This window comes from Bombina bombina, chromosome 3 (genome assembly GCF_027579735.1).
Source record: "Bombina bombina isolate aBomBom1 chromosome 3, aBomBom1.pri, whole genome shotgun sequence".
Lineage (NCBI taxonomy): Eukaryota > Metazoa > Chordata > Amphibia > Anura > Bombinatoridae > Bombina > Bombina bombina.
The window spans coordinates 223,809,121-223,831,944 of record NC_069501.1 but is presented as its reverse complement, the minus strand read 5'-3'; the positions used below and the strand labels follow the sequence as shown (position 1 = coordinate 223,831,944).

The window sequence follows — 22,824 nt, the reverse complement described above, 5'->3', positions numbered from 1 at the left end:
CACCAGCTCAGAGAGCCCAAGGTGCTGGTTCCATCTCTTAATCACTCAAATTCGTTAATTGCTGACATGATACAAGCCCCACTGGCACTCTGAACAGCTTCAGTATATAAAATGCTGATGTGCACTGAGCATATTTAGCTATGCTTCACATGCACAAGTAGAGAAAAATGTTAACACTAAAACGCTGAAAACTTTTACTAGAATCATTCTTGCCAATAAATGTATATTGCAAATAGGTTTCTATTTAAAAATGTAATTCAGCTATGTGCATTAAAAGTTTGACTGGAATGTCACTTTAAAGGGACAGAAAGGTCAAAAATGAAGGGTGCATGGGTGCATTTCAGTTTAAAATAGAAGCATTTTTGTAATATACTTCCATTAGCAAAAATGCTTCTAGTAAAGTTAATGTTTTCAGCAGCATACGCACATATCCTGTGAAGGTCCGTGAACCAATATTCAAACACTATGCATGTTTAAAGAGGTGTCTATTGCTTCTGAAGACTTAGTGTGATACAAGCTAATGCTTACACTCCGAGTAGGTGTGCTGTTTAAATAATGGTGCACAGGCCCTCACAGCATATGTGCGTATGCTGCAGGAAAACGGTAATAATTTATTAGAAGCATTTTTACTAATGGAATTACATTGCTAATATTTCAAACTGAAATTGTATTGTATTGAAGCACAAAACGTTTTGATGTTAGCTGAATAAATTGTTAGCTTGCCGTTTCATCTACCAATAGCTGATCTGTAACACATCAGGTATAATGAGTTGTGTGTTTCTCTTATTGCTCCCAACAAGCCGGTATAATGTGCTGTGATTCTCTGCTTCCTGACAAAACCATCACACTAACAATGTAACCCAATAGTTTGTTTTTTTTAAAGGCACCTTACAACAGGAACATTATTGCTAACAAACAGTTAATATATCAAGCACTGGCAGTTATACCATGCAGACCATATATTTTTTAATCATAAACGGAGCTGTAGATATAGATTTACTGTAAGTAAAGTGGAGAAAAACATGGGAATTCAGTAAAGTGAAAACTTGCACTAGAATCTAAATTCACATTGTCTTATATGTGAATTCTCTCAAAACGTAGAACGCCAATTGTTCGCTATATATGTGGGCACTAACCGCACACAGCCAAAACCCCTTGTTTACCATGGGAATTCAAGCTGGGCTGGCTCCAATCTAAGTCATCTAGTGCCAAAACATTATAAATGTGATTAAGACAGTCCAATCCATTAGTAAATAAGTAAAATTATTTAAGTGATATAACAGCAAAGTGAGTGAATATTGACCTGAGTGTTGCAGATTGGAGGAGGTTGTGATGCAAGGGATGACAAATACCAAACCTTACAATTTCCATCCCCCTCAAAAATGTAGTTTAAGGCCTATAAAAGTCCTCATGAGCAGACTTAGCCGCTGTGCTCTGCTCTCCTACAATGAGTTGGTTGTGTATCTGCTAGCTATATGTTGACCAGTTATTTGCCGTCACGGACCTGACAATGGCTAAAGGTCTCTCTTACCTTTTCTTGTATCTCCTGCTTCTCCTTACTTGCCTCTTCTAGCTGAGACTGCAGGTCATTGATTTGAGCAAGGTCCCGGGAGGACTGCAGAAGACAAAATGACAAGGTTCGTTAGGCTGCGCAACATGAAAATGATGCCATCCCTACTAGGAAAGCGAGAAAACATTTACCCAGCAAGTCACTAGTGTAGTAACAAAATACCAGGCCGGATCCCTGGGAGTCTAGTCTGAGCTAACTGAAATCGATTCTCTTTATTTACATTACAAGCAGTTAATCTATTGATAAAGTTGTGCATTTAATTAAACTGGGATGTTTCCTAGCCGCGTATTACAGTGGTGTTTTCTGCTAAAAAAAAAATGCTGTGCATGTAGTACAACAAGAAATAACCTGTATCAGCCTGAAAAAATTATGACACCGTAAAGAAGCTACTAGATTCTTTTTAATAACAATAAAAGTAATGTAATTACAAATGATAATGTGCTGCTATATTAAACGAACAAATGCTTTATCCAATATATTGTTTGTTAAACACAGAGAAAAATACTATTTCTTTCATATAGGTGGCGAGAGTCCACAAGCTAGTTACTGATGGGGTATACATTCCTACCAGGAGGGGGCAACGTTTTCCCAAACCTCAAATGCCTATAAATACACCACCTACTTCACTCATACCTCAGTTTTAAAAACTTTGCCTCCTTAGGAGGTGGTGAAGCATGATATGCTTGATTTCTTCTGTGAAAGGCGCTTCTAAGCATATTGAAACCCAGTATGTGTGGGCCAGCAGCGCAGTCTTACACATACAATCATAATGATATGGCTACGGGCTACAATGCATTTTATAGAAACATGTGGCAGCTCCCTACAGCAATCAAGGGATTCAAGAGACTAGGAAAACAAACTTTGTACTAATAGGATAAAAGAAGATGACACACACATATTTATATGAAATTTACAAACCACCCAGAATACAGGGGAAGGATTTTATGTATAGATTGATATATATATATATATATATATATATATATATATATATATATATACATACACACAACTAAGAGCTAGCTGTAATCTTCTAGGAACAGTGGATTCAAGACTCCCAGGATTTACCAATGTCTGAATTGGAGCAAGCTAGGTCACTATTTTTCATGGTTACATAGTTTATATTTCCAAAGCACACATCTTAAGTAATGTTTTAATAAGGAGATCTCAGTATTTGACAAAACTTATCTGGATGAGGTTTCAACTGTCTGCAGTTGCAGTCAAAAAAATGAAAGCGAGACCAGGAACACCAAGGCCACAGGTATGTCTTGTGTACGTGGTCTGCATTATATTTATAATTTTGAAAGTATTTTTTCTATAATATTTCAAAATTAATTAGTAAAGGGAAATTAAAGCCAACCATTTTCTTTTGCGATTTAGACAGAGCATAGCATTTTTAAAAAGCTTCTAAATTACTTCTTTTATCAAATTAGCTTTGTTCCCATGATATTCTTTGTTGAAGAAATACCGAGGTAGGTGTCGAGCACTACATGGCAAGAAAATGTGCTGCAATCTAGACGTCAGGACTTTTTTAAGCTGCTTTTACTGGCTTATTTATATGTAATATAGGTCATTTTGATTATCATAGTGAGATCTGGTATTAAAAAAAAAATGAAATAAAATGTAAGATGTGCAAAAAAAAAAAAAAAAGGGAAAAAATATAAAAGAATTACAAACATGACAGGTCAGACATGTAGTAACATTAAAAGGGACATGAAACCCACAAATGTTCGTCCATGATTCATATAGAGCATGCGATTTCAAACAATTTTCCAAATAAAGTCATTTATTAAATTTGCTTAATTCTCTTGGTATTGTTTGTTGAATGAGCAGCTATGCACTACTGGGAACAAGCTGAGCACATCTGGTGAATCAATGAACAGGCATTTATGCGCAGCCACCAATCAGCAGCTAGCTCCCAGTAATGTATTGCTGCTCCTGAGCCTACCAAGGTATGCTTTACAACAAATGATACAAAGAAAATGAAGCAAATTAAATAAGAAACTGGAAAGTTTTTTTTAAAAAAAATTGGGAATGTTTAATTTTGGAATGTTTCACTTAAGGGAATTAAATTATATTCATGCCCTTTTTCGTTTTTTAGAAGAGCTTGAAAATACAGCACAATATATGGTTGGTAAATTGATACATAGGGTAGCAAACAGACGTCACCTGAGCCACTGCAGCTTTGTGTTTCTTCATCAGCTCGTTCATATCCTCTTGGTCTTCCTCCATACGACTCTGCAGCTCATTCTTTTCTCTCTGGAGCCGACTTATCTGCTCTTCCAGCTATTATAAGAAGAAGAAAAAAATGAGAAATTCTGTGTGCACTTAATTGAAGCCATCGCTTTGCCTTGTTGAATTGGTTTTATTAAAAACAAATGACAAATTAAGCAACTAAGAAGTCCTATGCTCTGTAAGCTGCATGCAAGTTTCTCAATTTTACATTTATATTTTCCTTAGAGCTTATATAATAGCAGTTGTGTTAGAAGTATTTTAGAATGCAACCACACTGTTCAGAATTGCCTTTAAATTTGTTTAAATGTAGGGATCATGCGATAATTCTGTATTGATCCTTTCCATTGTGTCAGTGTATATGATTATGTCTAGGCCGGGAACTCTACTACCTAAACATTAAAGGGACATTAAACCCACATTTTTTCTTTCATGATTCAGATAGAGAATACCATTTTAAACAACTTTCTAATTTACTTCTATTATCTAATTTGTTTCAGTCTCTTGATATTCTTTCCTGAAAATCATATCTAGATAGGCTTAGTAGCTTCTGTTTGGTGGCTGCACATAGGTGCCTCATGTGATTGGCTCACCCATGTGCATTGCTATTTATTTAACAAAGGATATCTAAAGAATGAAGCAAATTAGATAATAGAAGTAAATTGGAATGTTGTTTAAAATTGTATTTTCTACCTGAATCATGAAAGAAAATGTTTGGGTTTAATGCCCCTTTAAGCTTTTTCACAGCATTAGCAGACAACTAATACATTTTTTTAGAACAATGACCTAAAACTACAAAAGGTGGTAACATTTTAAAACAAAAGTATATGGGAACCATGTGCAGCTTAAAGTCATTTGAAGATTCTACTGTAACAAATCATAAGTGCACTTTGACTACTTTTTCTGTGACATCTTATCCAATACAGGGGAACTAAACATATCTAATTTATATCAACCCATTTTGCTCAACATTGGGGCAGCCTTATAAATCTAGCAATAAATTCCATCTAGAAAAAAAAAATAAAATTGCAAATTAAACCACTTTTGCAGTGACAATTTCAATCCCAAATAATTTGGGCTTCAAATGAGTTGGCAGATGAGGTATTAGCACCTATTTAAAGCATAACACAATTAATGCTTAAGGCTATAGAAACTGATTGTATTTCAAATGGAGAAAAGGTGGAGAGGAAGGGGTGGTTCCATTAATAAGGAAAGAATAATGTCAGCTTCAGAAAGTTAATGAATCTATTAGCACATAATTCCAAAGCAGAACGACTTCCCTGGCTCAGGCTGCTGTCATTTATCTTACTACAGCAAGAGGAGTCTGGACGAATCTAATGAGTGAAATTTATTAAGTCCCATCTAAATTAAAATGTAATTCTAAGACTGTTGGAACCCCATTTTCACATAGGTATAAATTAACCCATTTTGTGTGTCAAACACTCTTTCCTAGCACTAAATGGTTAAATGGACATAAAGAAGTTAACTGTAAAGCATCACTTCCCGTTCTAGAAGAATAATATACATGCATATTGTCTACCACAAGAGAGACAGGGACCAAAAAAAAAGTACACGAGCCGTTTCACGACTACAATAACACACATACAGTGACAGTAAATTTACATTTTCAGTTTTGCAAACGTGGACCGCATTTATTTTTAATTGCCACATACATTGTACATGCAAACCTTCATTGTAATGTCCTTAAATGGACATGAAACCCAAAGTTTTTTTATTTCAGGATTCAATTAGAACATACAATTTTAAACAACTTTCCAAGTTACTTCTATTCTCATATTTTTTGTTATTGGCAGCTAGTCTGGAAGCTCTCCCTTCGAAAATCTTTTTTTGCCATAGTTGGGGAACCCCCCCACTACCTCCCTCTTCTGTTGGGATGCCCATCCACATTTTTCCTTTCCTCCCACTGGCACCAATGTGTCACTGACTAACGATCAGGCAATCTGGCTTCAATTGGTAAGTAAGCACGATTAGTGCTCTGTTACCATATGAAGGCAGATGCACGCAGCCCACAAACAATATGTCTCAGTTGTCCTTTGACTGCATAGGCTTCCAACATGTCCAACGTAGATTTACGTAATATGGTACGCTGGGCCTTGCACCGCATGATGTATGTCAGATTGGGCAAAAGGGTTAAAGGGACAGTTAAGTCAAAACAACGTTCCAATTTACTTATATAAACACTGCTTTCAGATGGCTAAAGGACACGTGCATGCTCCTGAACGCACTTAGAATTACTCTTTAACAAATGATACACAAAGAACTAAGCAATTTTTATAATAGAAGTACAATAAAAAGTTGCATGCTCTACCCATGAATATATTGGACTACCAACATTGAACAGACACTAGTGTAATTTGATTTTCAGGTACTCAGTGGACTGAATTGAAGTGAACAGACATTGCAAATTTCTTTTTTTTCTTTCAGAAGACTTAAGTTTAAGTGATTCTAAAGCTTTAAATACTTACAGCAGTCTTTGCTTTGGAGATGTCATCAATCTGAAGGTGAAGATCCTCAATTTCCACTTCCATGGACTTACGAGCTTTCACTGCAGCTGCACTGGTAAATTCAGACTCTTCCAGCTGTATAAACAATCCAAGAGGGTGTCAGCACAAGCATGTAAGGCACATACCACAATCAACATATCATATTTTATGAAGGCACAATATTGTCCTAGAGTGATTGAATTACTAGAAAGGTAGCTAATAGGTCATCAACAAAATTAGGAATGTAAAGCAGAACAAAAAAAGGAAATGGCTTTATACAAAAGAAAACAGAATTTATGTTTACCTGATAAATTACTTTCTCCAACGGTGTGTCCGGTCCACGGCGTCATCCTTACTTGTGGGATATTCTCTTCCCCAACAGGAAATGGCAAAGAGCCCAGCAAAGCTGGTCACATGATCCCTCCTAGGCTCCGCCTTCCCCAGTCATTCGACCGACGTAAAGGAGGAATATTTGCATAGGAGAAACCATATGATACCGTGGTGACTGTAGTTAAAGAAAATAAATTATCAGACCTGATTAAAAAACCAGGGCGGGCCGTGGACCGGACACACCGTTGGAGAAAGTAATTTATCAGGTAAACATAAATTCTGTTTTCTCCAACATAGGTGTGTCCGGTCCACGGCGTCATCCTTACTTGTGGTAACCAATACCAAAGCTTTAGGACACGGATGAAGGGAGGGAGCAAATCAGGTCACCTAGATGGAAGGCACCACGGCTTGCAAAACCTTTCTCCCAAAAATAGCCTCAGAAGAAGCAAAAGTATCAAACTTGTAAAATTTAGTAAAAGTGTGCAGTGAAGACCAAGTCACTGCCTTACATATCTGATCAACAGAAGCCTCGTTCTTGAAGGCCCATGTGGAAGCCACAGCCCTAGTGGAATGAGCTGTGATTCTTTCAGGAGGCTGCCGTCCGGCAGTCTCGTAAGCCAATCTGATGATGCTTTTAATCCAAAAAGAGAGAGAGGTAGAAGTTGCTTTTTGACCTCTCCTTTTACCAGAATAAACAACAAACAAGGAAGATGTTTGTCTAAAATCCTTTGTAGCATCTAAATAGAATTTTAGAGCACGAACAACATCCAAATTGTGCAACAAACGTTCCTTCTTTGAAACTGGATTCGGACACAAAGAAGGTACGACTATCTCCTGGTTAATGTTTTTGTTAGAAACAACTTTCGGAAGAAAACCAGGTTTAGTACGTAAAACCACCTTATCTGCATGGAACACCAGATAAGGAGGAGAACACTGCAGAGCAGATAATTCTGAAACTCTTCTAGCAGAAGAAATTGCAACCAAAAACAAAACTTTCCAAGATAATAACTTAATATCAACGGAATGTAAGGGTTCAAACGGAACCCCCTGAAGAACTGAAAGAACTAAATTGAGACTCCAAGGAGGAGTCAAAGGTTTGTAAACAGGCTTGATTCTAACCAGAGCCTGAACAAAGGCTTGAACATCTGGCACAGCTGCCAGCTTTTTGTGAAGTAACACAGACAAGGCAGAAATCTGTCCCTTCAAGGAACTTGCAGATAATCCTTTCTCCAGACCTTCTTGAAGAAAGGATAGAATCTTAGGAATTTTTACCTTGTCCCAAGGGAATCCTTTAGATTCACACCAACAGATATATTTTTTCCATATTTTGTGGTAAATTTTTCTAGTTACAGGCTTTCTGGCCTGAACAAGAGTATCAATGACAGAATCTGAGAACCCTCGCTTTGATAAGATCAAGCGTTCAATCTCCAAGCAGTCAGTTGGAGTGAGACCAGATTCGGATGTTCGAACGGACCTTGAACAAGAAGGTCCGGTCTCAAAGGTAGCTTCCATGGTGGAGCCGATGACATATTCACCAGGTCTGCATACCAAGTCCTGCGTGGCCACGCAGGAGCTATCAAGATCACCGATGCCCTCTCCTGATTGATCCTGGCTACCAGCCTGGGAATGAGAGGAAACGGCGGGAATACATAAGCTAGTTTGAAGGTCCAAGGTGCTACTAGTGCATCTACTAGAGTCGCCTTGGGATCCCTGGATCTGGACCCGTAGCAAGGAACCTTGAAGTTCTGACGAGAGGCCATCAGATCCATGTCTGGAATGCCCCACAATTGAGTAATTTGGGCAAAGATTTCCGGATGGAGTTCCCACTCCCCCGGATGAAATGTCTGACGACTCAGAAAATCCGCTTCCCAATTTTCCACTCCTGGGATGTGGATTGCAGACAAGTGGCAGGAGTGAGTCTCCGCCCAATGAATGATTTTGGTCACTTCTTCCATCGCCAGGGAACTCCTTGTTCCCCCCTGATGGTTGATGTACGCAACAGTCGTCATGTTGTCTGATTGAAACCGTATGAACTTGGCCTTTGCTAGCTGAGGCCAAGCCTTGAGAGCATTGAATATCGCTCTCAGTTCCAGAATATTTATCGGGAGAAGAGATTCTTCCCGAGACCAAAGACCCTGAGCTTTCAGGGGTCCCCAGACCGCGCCCCAGCCCACCAGACTGGCGTCGGTCGTGACAATGACCCACTCTGGTCTGCGGAAGCTCATCCCCTGTGACAGGTTGTCCAGGGACAGCCACCAACGGAGTGAATCTCTGGTCCTCTGATCTACTTGTATCGTCGGAGACAAGTCTGTATAGTCCCCATTCCACTGACTGAGCATGCACAGTTGTAATGGTCTTAGATGAATTCGCGCAAAAGGAACTATGTCCATTGCCGCTACCATCAAACCTATTACTTCCATGCACTGCGCTATGGAAGGAAGAGGAACAGAATGAAGTATTTGACAAGAGTTTAGAAGTTTTGATTTTCTGGCCTCTGTCAGAAAAATCCTCATTTCTAAGGAGTCTATTATTGTTCCCAAGAAGGGAACTCTTGTTGACGGAGATAGAGAACTTTTTTCTACGTTCACTTTCCACCCGTGAGATCTGAGAAAGGCCAGGACAATGTCCGTGTGAGCCTTTGCTTGAGGAAGGGACGACGCTTGAATCAGAATGTCGTCCAAGTAAGGTACTACTGCAATGCCCCTTGGTCTTAGCACCGCTAGAAGGGACCCTAGTACCTTTGTGAAAATCCTTGGAGCAGTGGCTAATCCGAACGGAAGTGCCACAAACTGGTAATGCTTGTCCAGGAATGCGAACCTTAGGAACCGATGATGTTCCTTGTGGATAGGAATATGTAGATACGCATCCTTTAAATCCACCGTGGTCATGAATTGACCTTCCTGGATGGAAGGAAGAATAGTTCGAATGGTTTCCATTTTGAACGATGGAACCTTGAGAAACTTGTTTAGGATCTTGAGATCTAAGATTGGTCTGAATGTTCCCTCTTTTTTGGGAACTACGAACAGATTGGAGTAGAACCCCATCCCTTGTTCTCCTAATGGAACAGGATGAATCACTCCCATTTTTAACAGGTCTTCTACACAATGTAAGAATGCCTGTTTTTTTATGTGGTCTGAAGACAATTGAGACCTGTGGAACCTCCCCCTTGGGGGAAGCCCCTTGAATTCCAGAAGATAACCTTGGGAGACTATTTCTAGCGCCCAAGGATCCAGAACATCTCTTGCCCAAGCCTGAGCGAAGAGAGAGAGTCTGCCCCCCACCAGATCCGGTCCCGGATCGGGGGCCAACATCTCATGCTGTCTTGGTAGCAGTGGCAGGTTTCTTGGCCTGCTTTCCTTTGTTCCAGCCTTGCATGGGTCTCCAGGCTGGCTTGGCTTGAGAAGTAATACCCTCTTGCTTAGAGGACGTAGCACTTGGGGCTGGTCCGTTTCTGCGAAAGGGACGAAAATTAGGTTTATTTTTGGCCTTGAAAGACCTATCCTGAGGAAGGGCGTGGCCCTTGCCCCCAGTGATATCAGAGATAATCTCTTTCAAGTCAGGGCCAAACAGCGTTTTCCCCTTGAAAGGAATGTTAAGCAATTTGTTCTTGGAAGACGCATCCGCTGACCAAGATTTTAACCAAAGCGTTCTGCGCGCCACAATAGCAAAACCAGAATTTTTCGCCGCTAACCTAGCCAATTGCAAAGTGGCGTCTAGGGTGAAAGAATTAGCCAATTTGAGAGCACGAATTCTGTCCATAATCTCCTCATAAGAAGAAGAATTATTATTGATCGCCTTTTCTAGCTCATCGAACCAGAAACACGCGGCTGTAGTGACAGGAACAATGCATGAAATTGGTTGTAGAAGGTAACCTTGCTGAACAAACATCTTTTTAAGCAAACCTTCTAATTTTTTATCCATAGGATCTTTGAAAGCACAACTATCTTCTATGGGTATAGTGGTGCGTTTGTTTAGAGTAGAAACCGCCCCCTCGACCTTGGGGACTGTCTGCCATAAGTCCTTTCTGGGGTCGACCATAGGAAACAATTTTTTAAATATGGGGGGAGGGACGAAAGGTATACCGGGCCTTTCCCATTCTTTATTTACAATGTCCGCCACCCGCTTGGGTATAGGAAAAGCTTCGGGGGGCCCCGGGACCTCTAGGAACTTGTCCATTTTACATAGTTTCTCTGGAATGACCAAATTTTCACAATCATCCAGAGTGGATAACACCTCCTTAAGCAGAGCGCGGAGATGTTCCAATTTAAATTTAAATGTAATCACATCAGGTTCAGCTTGTTGAGAAATTTTCCCTGAATCTGAAATTTCTCCCTCAGACAAAACCTCCCTGGCCCCCTCAGACTGGTGTAGGGGCCCTTCAGAACCAATATCATCAGCGTCCTCATGCTCTTCAGTATTTTCTAAAACAGAGCAGTCGCGCTTTCGCTGATAAGTGGGCATTTTGGCTAAAATGTTTTTGATAGAATTATCCATTACAGCCGTTAATTGTTGCATAGTAAGGAGTATTGGCGCGCTAGATGTACTAGGGGCCTCCTGTGTGGGCAAGACTGGTGTAGACGAAGGAGGGGATGATGCAGTACCATGCTTACTCCCCTCACTTGAGGAATCATCTTGGGCATCATTTTCTCTAAATTTTGTGTCACATAAATCACATCTATTTAAATGAGAAGGAACCTTGGCTTCCCCACATTCAGAACACAGTCTATCTGGTAGTTCAGACATGTTAAACAGGCAAAAACTTGATAACAAAGTACAAAAAAACGTTTTAAAATAAACCGTTACTGTCACTTTAAATTTTAAACTGAACACACTTTATTACTGCAATTGCGAAAAAGTATGAAGGAATTGTTCAAAATTCACCAAAATTTCACCACAGTGTCTTAAAGCCTTAAAAGTATTGCACACCAAATTTGGAAGCTTTAACCCTTAAAATAACGGAACCGGAGCCGTTTTTATATTTAACCCCTTTACAGTCCCTGGTATCTGCTTTGCTGAGACCCAACCAAGCCCAAAGGGGAATACGATACCAAATGACGCCTTCAGAAAGTCTTTTCTATGTATCAGAGCTCCTCACACATGCATCTGCATGTCATGCTTCTCAAAAACAAGTGCGCAATACAGGCGCGAAAATGAGACTCTGCCTATGATTAGGGAAAGCCCCTAGAGAATAAGGTGTCCAATACAGTGCCTGCCGGTTATTTTACATAATTCCCAAGATTAAAATAATTCCTCAAGGCTATGGAGTATAAAATATAAATCGATTTAGCCCAGAAAATGTCTATAGTCTTAGAAAGCCCTTGTGAAGCCCTTTTTTTCTTTCTGTAATAAAAATGGTTTACCGGATCCCATAGGGAAAATGACAGCTTCCAGCATTACATCGTCTTGTTAGAATGTGTCATACCTCAAGCAGCAAAAGTCTGCTCACTGTTCCCCCAACTGAAGTTAATTCCTCTCAACAGTCCTGTGTGGAACAGCCATCGATTTTAGTAACGGTTGCTAAAATCATTTTCCTCTTACAAACAGAAATCTTCATCTCTTTTCTGTTTCAGAGTAAATAGTACATACCAGCACTATTTTAAAATAACAAACTCTTGATTGAATAATAAAAACTACAGTTAAACACTAAAAAACTCTAAGCCATCTCCGTGGAGATGTTGCCTGTACAACGGCAAAGAGAATGACTGGGGAAGGCGGAGCCTAGGAGGGATCATGTGACCAGCTTTGCTGGGCTCTTTGCCATTTCCTGTTGGGGAAGAGAATATCCCACAAGTAAGGATGACGCCGTGGACCGGACACACATATGTTGGAGAAAAAAGATTTAGCTGTTTTCTGTTTTAATGTTACAATTTTTTTTTTACTTTTATGATTACAGAACATTCCTTTGTGGTAGACATAAGAGCAGAAATGGTTAAATTCTGACATTCAGTTCATCTTGACTAAACCAATCAGGATCAAGTAACACACTCTAAACCTTAAAGTAGGTTCCTATGTTTAGGGTAGGAATGGTTAGTGTGTTAGTATGGTCACTGGTAGTGCAGGGTTCATTTTATGGAAGTCTTGTGGAAGTAGAGGAATTAGGTTAACTAATCTACAGGTAGTAGGAGCCAAGTAGCTTCCAGGGAGTTCTGAAAAATGCATTCCAGATATTTGTTTCTATATATGTATAATATATCAGATGATATGGGCCATTTGTTTAGGACCCTAGAGCTGTCCAAAACTTTAGATTTGACTGGTTTAAAGCATTGATACATTTTACAGGAAAATTACTCAAGAAAACCATCCATTACTGCTTTCTGGATGGTTTGGTTGTGGTTCCATCAATCATCTGGCATATAAAAAGGGTATTTTCAAATTGAGACTGAGGAGGCATTGACATACCATCTACAAGACTGGATTATATGTGTATTAGTCCAATCATGAAACAAGCAACAATGCTCTTAATTCTTAACATTATTGGGTAGCGAATAACACGGAAGTTGCAAGACGTGTTCCCTTAAAAAAAAATAAAAAAATAATATATATATATATATATATATATATATATATATATATATATATATATATAGTAAAAAGTTCAAAAATCTGCTGTAGAATTAGTCAAAGCTATATCAATATAGCTACAAAAAGTTTTATTTAAAGTACCTGGCTCCGAAGCTGGGCGATCTCACGCTTGCTGGGGGCATTGTTCTTCAAATGATCCAGCATGATTTGGGCATCAGCCAGAAGAGCTTTTGTTCTCTTCAGATCTTTCCGTAAGCGCTTCTCTGTTTCAAAGTCACGGTGGCTAACCTATCGAGATACAGAAAAAAGCATAAACATGACAAAGTTACAGAAATGGATACTATTGTGGGATTATCTTGTGGTTCATTGCTATTTTGGACCTTGTCTGCCTTTTTTGTAAACACATCACTAAATCCTTCACCCATGCAATGGGCTCTATGGTGGAAGTGGATATATAACAGGTTTATTCTGCCTTTTTACCTGCTCACTCATAGTGCTCATTCTGCTTTCCAGATCTCTCTTCTCACGAAGGACTTTTTGCTTATCTTCATATTCTTCTTCTAGCTGCACTTCCATCTGCTTCAACTGTTACCAGAAATAAAACAGAAAAAAAGATGAGGTTTTTGCAACATAGTAGACTGAAATATATTAAATTAATCAACTTGAACAGATATATTAAGAAAAAAAGTAAACGATACTACTGCACAAATCAAAAATGACTCAAGAAACCCCATCTACTAAAGCACACAATGGTTGGAGAGAATACCTTTTTCTGGCAGGACTTTTGAATCTCCTCGACTTCCTCATCTTTACTCTCCAGTTCCTTGGAATGAGATTGTCTGAGTCGCTCCATTTCCATTTCCAGGCGCAGTTTAGCCTAAAGACAATAAGTAAACACTTTATCATCTACATTGTGTATCTAAGAAATACAAAAGGACAACATAAATATAACATGCACTTAGCATATCCCTTTATATTAGGGGATTGCTTTGGATAAAATACATATTTAGAGAACAATACTACTATTTTTGCTTTCTCTCTTAAGTGTGCAAAGCAACCGAGTAAACAATTTGTGTCAATTTAGCCAGTTTGAGTAAATACATACCCAAACAATTTTAGAATGTATTTATTAATATATATTTGAAATATAACTGCATTAACCTTGTAACGTTTTACAGCTCTGTCAGGACATTTCATTCCTTTCCTTTTAACTTCATATTTATTTAAATTAAGATTCTAAGCTAAAGGTTTTAGAAGTGATCAGATATATAAAGACTAAAGTAACACCACACACATTCTTAAAGATAAGTTTTTCATCTCACAATTAACAGTTCCTTTGCAGTACAAACATTTAGTGGAACTGTGTAAGGGAGACAAATCTTGGGCAAATTTTTAAGAAACATCAAATCCTACAAAATTGTGTAACTTGCTATAAAAAAAAAATATGACATAATGCCAATATGTACTGCATTTCAAATATTAAACAAATAGAAAGTTTTAACTCAAAAGTTCAGGAACTGTATCACACTAGGATTGAATTGGAGCTTCATATATTTTACTTTATTTTTTCAATGAATCATTACAGTGAACTTCCATTCAAGGTGCAGATTTTATTGCATTTATATACTATTTATTCTCACTAATAGACTGAAACATCCCCGCTTAAGTGTGATTTTGAGCTCGCTTTGTAAGGTAACGGAGCCCAGGTGAGCTGTACTAAAGATGTTGCTATAGTAATCGCTTGGTAAAGTGGTCACTGCTTAGATGCACTTTAGAGTCATTTTGTCAGATTTTAAAACAAATGATAAAAAAAAGAAAAGGCAGTATCAAATTAAAATGCTCTACTGTGTATGATTGTGTCTATTTCACTGCAAAGGAATGTTGTAAAGATTCTATTTTCATACAGGAAAACCTTTCATCGTATAGTGCAATAGAGATATTTATTTATTGCCTAGACACAGAAAGGGGGTCCCGCTGAAATAGATAGAATTGTATCCATAAACTACATCTAGTGAGCACTAGGGTAGAATGACTGCTCTGGAGCAAAACAGACAACATTCATGCACACAGGCCCCAGGCTACATTTCCTACAAAAAGATGAAATGAGCAGTGAACAGGGAGCAATAAGTGCTATGGTTAAAGGAACATAGGCCATTTGTGTCTCCAGATGACTATTTATCTCTTTGGCCTAGTCGCTGACTCTGCAACTGCTCCCTGATGTTCAGACAGCTAATGGCACTTCTTTTTACATTTACTGCTAACAACAGAAAGATATATAGGCCATGTCTAGAGTGCAGCTGCAGCAGTAAGCAAGGCGGTGGCTGAAGGAGGGACATAAACCATACAAATCGCAGTGACTTGCTTTCACTTCATCAGTCTGCATCTTAAAAGGATTTAACAATCTAGTTAGACGCAAAATCCATTTTAAAATTTGTTAACCATTAAAGATTAAAGAGTTTGTTAAATTAATGTATGCATTACAATTGCTTTACATATATACACACACATATATATTATATATATATATATATATATACATATACACATATACACACAAAAACATAAAAGTAGTTTATTATTTTTGGTCCTCTCTTTTACTGAAATGGCGTCTCTGTAATTGGAATAGATGTTCATATCTTTTCACTATGTATCTCAGATGTCAATGTTTACTCAGTGGACTGGAATTGATGCATGTTTTTTGAATAAATAAAGATTTTCAAACAAAAACATAGAAGTAGTCTCAGCACTGTTTATCCAAATGTATCCTTTGAGGTAAATCTTTTTAAAAGATACAGGGGTGTTTCTAACCAAAATATGTGGGACCCCTTGTGGAGATTCAGAGATTCTATATAGCTTAGATATAGTAAGCCTTTATACATCTATACCACACGAAGCAGGCATACAATCTGTATTGGATCTTACTAAACAGATAATTTCTCTAACTAAAGCACATATTTGAATTCATTGAGAATGTATTAAGGCTTGTACTATACCTGAATTATTTTTTATTTCAGGATACATTATTTAAACAGAAAGGGTATGGCTATGGGCTCCAATGTTGCCCCTTCATACACCAATATTTTTGTGAGCCAATTTAAAAAAAACTGCAAGGTTTGGCTCCGGTATATCGATGATATCTTTGGCTTATGGAGGGGCACATTGGAGACCCTACAAAAATTTGTGGAGGAGCTAAATGCTTCAACTAACTGTCTTAAATTTAACTTTGATTGCTCAACAGAGATGATTACTTTTTTAGATACAGCTGTATATAAGCAGAATTCCACACTCATTACCGATATATACAGTAAATATGCTGACCATAACACATTACTACATTTTCAAAGCTTTCATCCTCCAAGGGTGTTTAATTCTATCCCCAAAAGCCAGTTTATAAGAACATTATGTAATGCTAAAGACAAGGAATTACAGGCTGTTAGGTTAGATCAAATGGTGGGGAAGTTCCTAGCAAGAGGCTATCCAAAAGACATTGTGACGAAATGTGAAATGGAGGCTAGAAGTAAAATTTGTAATGCCACTAAGGCCCAAGAGGAAAGAGAATATATTGATATTCACAACTGAATATAGTGATGATAGCGACAAAATTACACCTGTCCTCAGGAAGCATTGGTACATTTCTCAATAAATCTTATCCCAAAATTGAAGAATTTAACAAAACCTCCTATTTAATCCTTTAGAAGGGTTAAAAACTTGAAAGATAAATTGGTTAGCGCCGATATGGGTAGTAATAAAATTAATTATTTAACTACACCTAATAAAGGGTCATACCCATGTCTACGTTGTGCCCGATGCAATTCAAAGATTAAGGGTAAACATATAGCTCACATGAATGACAACAAGAAGAGTGATTAATGGGTTTTACACCTGTGATACTGAATATGTTTATTTATTGAAATGTCCATGTGGGCAGGGTTAGCAGGACCCCGAAAGTCTACGTGCACTTCATAAAAGCATTTATCTGTATACACAGTGTTGTACCTTCTCTTTGGTTTGTGATATATATACTCATACACGATCATCCAACTGGCCTGGAGCTTGGAGGCTCTGAACTCATTAGTTCAGCAAAGGTACAAAACCTCTGAGTGCTGATTGCCGCTGGACTATCTTTTAAACAGCAGATTTCCTCTGAAATAAAATCTGCCTATTTTCATCTGAAAAACATAGCCAGGATACAACACTTAATTCCACCGGATGATATGCCAACATTAATCCATGCATTTGTATCCTCTAGGCTTGATTACTGCAATGCACTTTACTTGGGCCTCCCAAAAAAAGAACTCCATCGCATTCAGACAGTACAAAACGCAGCAGCCAGACTATTGACCAATCAAACTCGCTCCTGCCACAAAACACCTGTTCTCCACTCCCTGCATTGGCTTCCAATTAAATGGCAAACATATTTTAAACTTGGCCTGCTGACCTTCAAAGCCTTAAACAACCAAGGCCCACAGTACCTGAAAGAGCTCCTGACACCCTACATCCCATCCCGTTCACTTAGGTCAGCCAACATATCCCTCCTCTCATTGCCAAGAATAAGGACAAACTCAGGTTCCAGAGCATTCTGCCACGCTGCCCCTACTTTCTGGAACTCTTTACCGTTGAGTCTCACAGGGAGAAAAGCGCTATATAAATCGCAAATTATTATTATATATATTATTATTACACACACACATATATATATATATATATATATATATATATATATATAAATATATATATATATATACACACACACACACACACTATTATATGCTTGCGTGCAAATTAACTAAGAAATGGTAGTATTCAATTTATAAGAGAAACAGGTATCAAACAAATATGTGGTTTCTCCCAAAGAAAGTAACGTTACATTGAACCGTGTAGACGAATATTTTTTATGAATAAATCTTTTTGATGTGTGATGCAGATTTGATAGCGAGGAATATTCTACCCGCAAGGCTTACTATTCACTCTAGTGCTATCCTGTGTGCATGTTCATCTCTGTGCATATGTGGCCAAGGAGAATTTGGCTTCTTTTGAGATTAGAGAAACTGTTCTTCTGTATTATTTTTTATATCCACTGGTGCCACCAATATTTCTTTTTCCCTTTATATTTTTTTGCGTAACTTTGGTGTATTGTTTAAACTTAGTGCATGGTAAACATATGCAAATGCATTAGAAACAAAGCTGACCGGTAACCAATGTCTGGGGAGAGGCTATACTATCAAAACCAAAGCAACAGTAATGGTAAGATCTGGCATTTTAACTACCAAGTCACAGATTACATTCTGACAACCTTGCTACCTATATTTTACTGGTGAGTGCTGTATTTAATAATGTATGAGCTGCTTATAAAAACATCAGGAAATAATTGACCAATCTTCTCATATATTAATTTTTAACTTGCAGTCACAACTTCTGGCGTTCAAGGAAAGTTATTCAAATGTTTATTAAAGAGTGAGCAGTCCTGTGATATAACAGAATTTATGTTTACCAGATAAATTTCTTTCTCCAACGGTGTGTCCGGTCCACGGTTTCATCCTTACTTGTGGGATATTCTCTTCCCCTACAGGAAATGGCAAGGAGAGCACACAGCAAGAGCTGTCCATATAGCCCCCCCTCTGGCTCCGCCCCCCAGTCATTCGACCGACGGTTAGCAGAAAAAGGATAAACTATAGGGTGCCGTGGTGACTGTAGTGTATAAAGAAAGAAAGAAAAACCAGGGCGGGCCGTGGACCGGACACACCGTTGGAGAAAGTAATTTATCAGGTAAACATAAATTCTGTTTTCTCCAACATTGGTGTGTCCGGTCCACGGCGTCATCCATTACTTGTGGGAACCAATACCAAAGCTTTAGGACACGGGTGAAGGGAGGGAGCAAATCAGGTTACCTAAACGGAAGGCACCACGGCTTGCAAAACCTGTCTCCCAAAAATAGCCTCCGAAGAAGCATAAGTATTGAATTTGTAAAATTTGGCAAAAGTATGCAGGGAAGACCAAGTCGCTGCCCTACAGAACTGATCAACAGAAGCCTCGTTCTTGAAGGCCCATGTGGAAGCCACAGCTCTAGTAGAATAAGCTGTAAAATTGTTCAGGAGGCTGCCGTCCAGCAGTCTCATAAGCCAATCGGATGATGCTTTTCAGCCAAAAGGAAAGAGAGGTGGCAGTAGCTTTCTGTCCTCTCCTCTTACCAGAATAGACGACAAACAAAGAAGATGTCTGTCTGAAATCCTTCGTTGCTTCTAAATAGAATTTCAAAGCACGAACTACATCTAAATTATGTAACAAACGTTCCTTCTTCGAAACTGGATTCGGACACAGAGAAGGAACCACTATTTCCTGGTTAATATTCCTGTTGGAAACCACTTTTGGAAGAAAACCAGGCTTTGTACGTAAAACTACCTTATCTGTATGGAATACCAGATAGGGTGAACACGCTGCAAAGCAGACAATTCAGAAACTCTTCTAGCAGAAGAAAAAGCAACCAAAAACAGAACTTTCCAAGATAGTAACTTAATATCTATGGAAAGTAAGGGTTCAAACGGAACCCCATGACGAACTAAAAGAACTAAATTTAGACTCCATGGAGGAGTCAAAGGTCTGTAGACAGGCTTGATTCTCACTAAAGCCTGTACAAACACCTGTACATTCTTTTAGAGAACTAGCTGACAAAACTTTATCCAAACCCTCTTGGAGAAAGGAAATATCCTCAGAATTTTAATTTTACTCCAAGAGTGTCCCTTGGAGTCGCACCAACAGATATATTTTTTCCATATCTTATGGTAAATTTTCCTAGTCACAGGCTTCCTGGCCTGAATCAGAGTATCTATAACCGAATCTGAAAACCCACGCTTAGATAGAATCAAGCGTTCAATTTCCAAGCAGTTAGTTGCAGAGAGACTAGATTTGGATGTTCGAATGGACCTTGTACTAGAAGATCCTGTCTCAAAGGTAGCTTCCATGGTGGAGCCGATGACATATTCACCAGGTCTGCATACCAAGTCCTGCGTGGCCACGCAGGAGCTATCAGAATCACCGAGGCCTTCTCCTGTTTGATCCTGGCTACAAGCCTGGGAAGGAGAGGGAACGGTGGAAACACATAAGCTAGATTGAACGACCAAGGCGCCACCAATGCATCCACTAGTGTCGCCTTGGGATCCCTGGATCTGGACCCGTATCGAGACGCCATCAGATCCATATCTGGAATGCCCCATAGTTGAGTTAACTGGGCAAAGACCTCCGGGTGGAGTGCCCACTCCCCCGGATGGAAAGTCTGACGACTCAAATAATCCGCCTCCCAGTTGTCTACTCCTGGGATGTGAATTGCAGATAGATGGCAGGAGTGATCCTCCGCCCATTTGATGATCTTGGATACCTCTCTCATCGCCAAGGAACTCTTTGTTCCCCCCTGATGATTGATGTACGCTAGAGTCGTCATGTTGTCCGACTGGAACCATATGAATTTGACCTTTGTCAGGTGAGGCCAAACCAGGAGCGCATTGAATATCGCTCTCAGTTCTAAAATGTTTATCGGAAGAAAAGACTCTTCTCGAGACCATAGACCTTGAGCTTTCAGAGAGTCCCAGACCGCGCCCCAGCTTAAGAGACTGGCGTCGGTCGTGACGATGACCCACTCTGGTCTGCGGAAACTCATTCCCTGAAACAGGTGATCCTGAGACAACCACCAGCGGAGAGAATCCCTGATTACCTGGTCTACTTGAATCTGGGGAGACAAGTCTGCATAATCCCCATTCCACTGTTTGAGCATGCACAGTTGTAATGGTCTTAGATGAATTCGAGCAAAAGGAACTATGTCCATCGCTGCGACCATTAATCCTATTACTTCCATGCACTGAGCTATGGAAGGCTGCAGAATAGAGTGAAGAACTTGACAAGAGCTCAGAAGCTTTGAATTTCTGACCTCTGTCAGGAAGATCTTCATTTCCATAGAATCTATTATTGTTCCCAGAAAGGGAACTCTTGTTGACGGAAACAGGGAACTCTTTTCTACGTTCACCTTCCACCCGTGAGATCTGAGAAAGGCTAGAACAATGTCTTGTATGGGCCTTTGCTTTGGAAAGAGACGACGCTTGGGTTAGAATGTCGTCTAGATAAGGTGCTATAGCAATGCCCCTCGGTCTTAATACCGCTAGAAGGTACCCTAGCACCTTTGTGAAAATTCTGGGAGCAGTGACTAAACCGAATGGAAGAGCCACGAACTGTCTTTCCAGGAGGGCGAAACTCAGGAACTAATGGAGATCTTTGTGGATAGGAATATGTAGGTACGCATCCTTTAAATCCACGGTAGTCATGTATTGACCCTCCTGGATTGTTGGAAAAATCTTCCTTGTTCCGTTATTGGAATTGGGTGTATCACTCCCATCTTTACTATGTCTCCTACGCAGTGTAAGAATGCCTGTCTCTTCATCTGGTCTGAAGATAAGCGAGACATGTGGAACCTTCCCTTTGGAGGAAGTTCCTTGAATTCTAGAAGATATCCCTGAGAGACTATTCTAGTGTCCAGGGAACCGGAACATCTCTTGCCCAAGCCTGAGCAAAGAGAGAGAGTCTGCCCCCTACTAGATCCGGTCCCGGATCGGGGCTACCCCTTCATGCTGTCTTGGTAGCAGCAGCAGGCTTTTTTTGGCCTGTTTACCCTAGTTCCAACCTTGCAATGGTTTCCATGCTGGTTTAGGTTGGGAAGTGTTGCCTTCTTGTCTGGAGGCCGCAGAGTTAGGAATTGGTCCGTTCCTGAAATTGCGAAAGGAACGAAAATTAGATTTATTCTTAGCCTTAAAAGGCCTATCTTGTGGGAGGGCATGTCCCTTTCCACCAGTAATGTCTGAAATAATCTCTTTCAATTCCGACCCGAATAGGGTCTTACCCTTGAAAGGAATATTAAGCAATTTATTCTTGGACGACACATTCGCCGACCAGGATTTTAGCCAAAGCCAAACCCTGAATTTTTCGCCGCTAACTTACAATTGAAAAGCGGCATCCAAAATAAATGAATTAGCCAACTTAAGTGTGTGAATTCTGTCCATGACTTCATCATATGGAGTCTCCCTTTGAAGCGAATTTTCCAGTTCCTCGAACCAAAATACGCTGCGGTAGTGACAGGAATAATGCACGAGATTGGTTGAACAAGGAAGCCCTGCTGAATAAATTCTTTTTTAACAGTCCTTCTAATCTTTTATCCATAGGATCTTTGAAAGCGCAACTGTCCTCAATAGGAATAGTTGTGCGCTTAGCTAACATTGAAACCGCCCCCTCAACCTTAGGAACCGTTTGCCATGTGTCCTTTCTGGGGTCGACAATGGGAAACATTTTCTTGAATATAGGAGGTGGAACAAAAAGGTATACCTGGCTTTTCCCACTCCTTAGTCACTATGTCCGCCACCCGCTTGGGTATCGGAAAGGCATCAGCGTGCACTGGAACCTCTAAGAATTTGTCCATTTTGCACAATTTCTCTGGAATTACCAGAGAATCACAATCATCTAGAGTAGTTAGGACCTCCTTAAGCAGGGCGCAAAGGTGTTCTAACTTAAATTTAAAAATCACTATATCAGTGTCTGCCTGCTGAGAAACTTTTCCTGATCAGAAACTTCCCCTTCAGACAGGCACTCCCTCACTGCTATACTCAGATTGATGTGAGGGAACAACTGATA

General features: G+C 39.4%; 1 protein-coding gene across 9 annotated transcripts in view; it reads right to left on the bottom strand.

Moving 5' to 3' along the window:
• MYO18A (myosin XVIIIA) overlaps positions 1-22,824 on the bottom strand; it is a 527,256-nt gene that overhangs the window by 110,174 nt on the left and 394,258 nt on the right. For all 9 annotated transcript variants that reach the window (XM_053706173.1, XM_053706175.1, XM_053706166.1 and 6 more), the window contains 6 exons: positions 13,925-14,035; positions 13,639-13,743; positions 13,300-13,446; positions 6,289-6,402; positions 3,740-3,856; positions 1,532-1,615 (listed from right to left, as the gene is read on the bottom strand). In XM_053706173.1, coding sequence (XP_053562148.1) covers positions 1,532-1,615; positions 3,740-3,856; positions 6,289-6,402; positions 13,300-13,446; positions 13,639-13,743; positions 13,925-14,035 — 678 coding nt within the window. The remainder of the gene's footprint in view (positions 1-1,531; positions 1,616-3,739; positions 3,857-6,288; positions 6,403-13,299; positions 13,447-13,638; positions 13,744-13,924; positions 14,036-22,824) is intronic.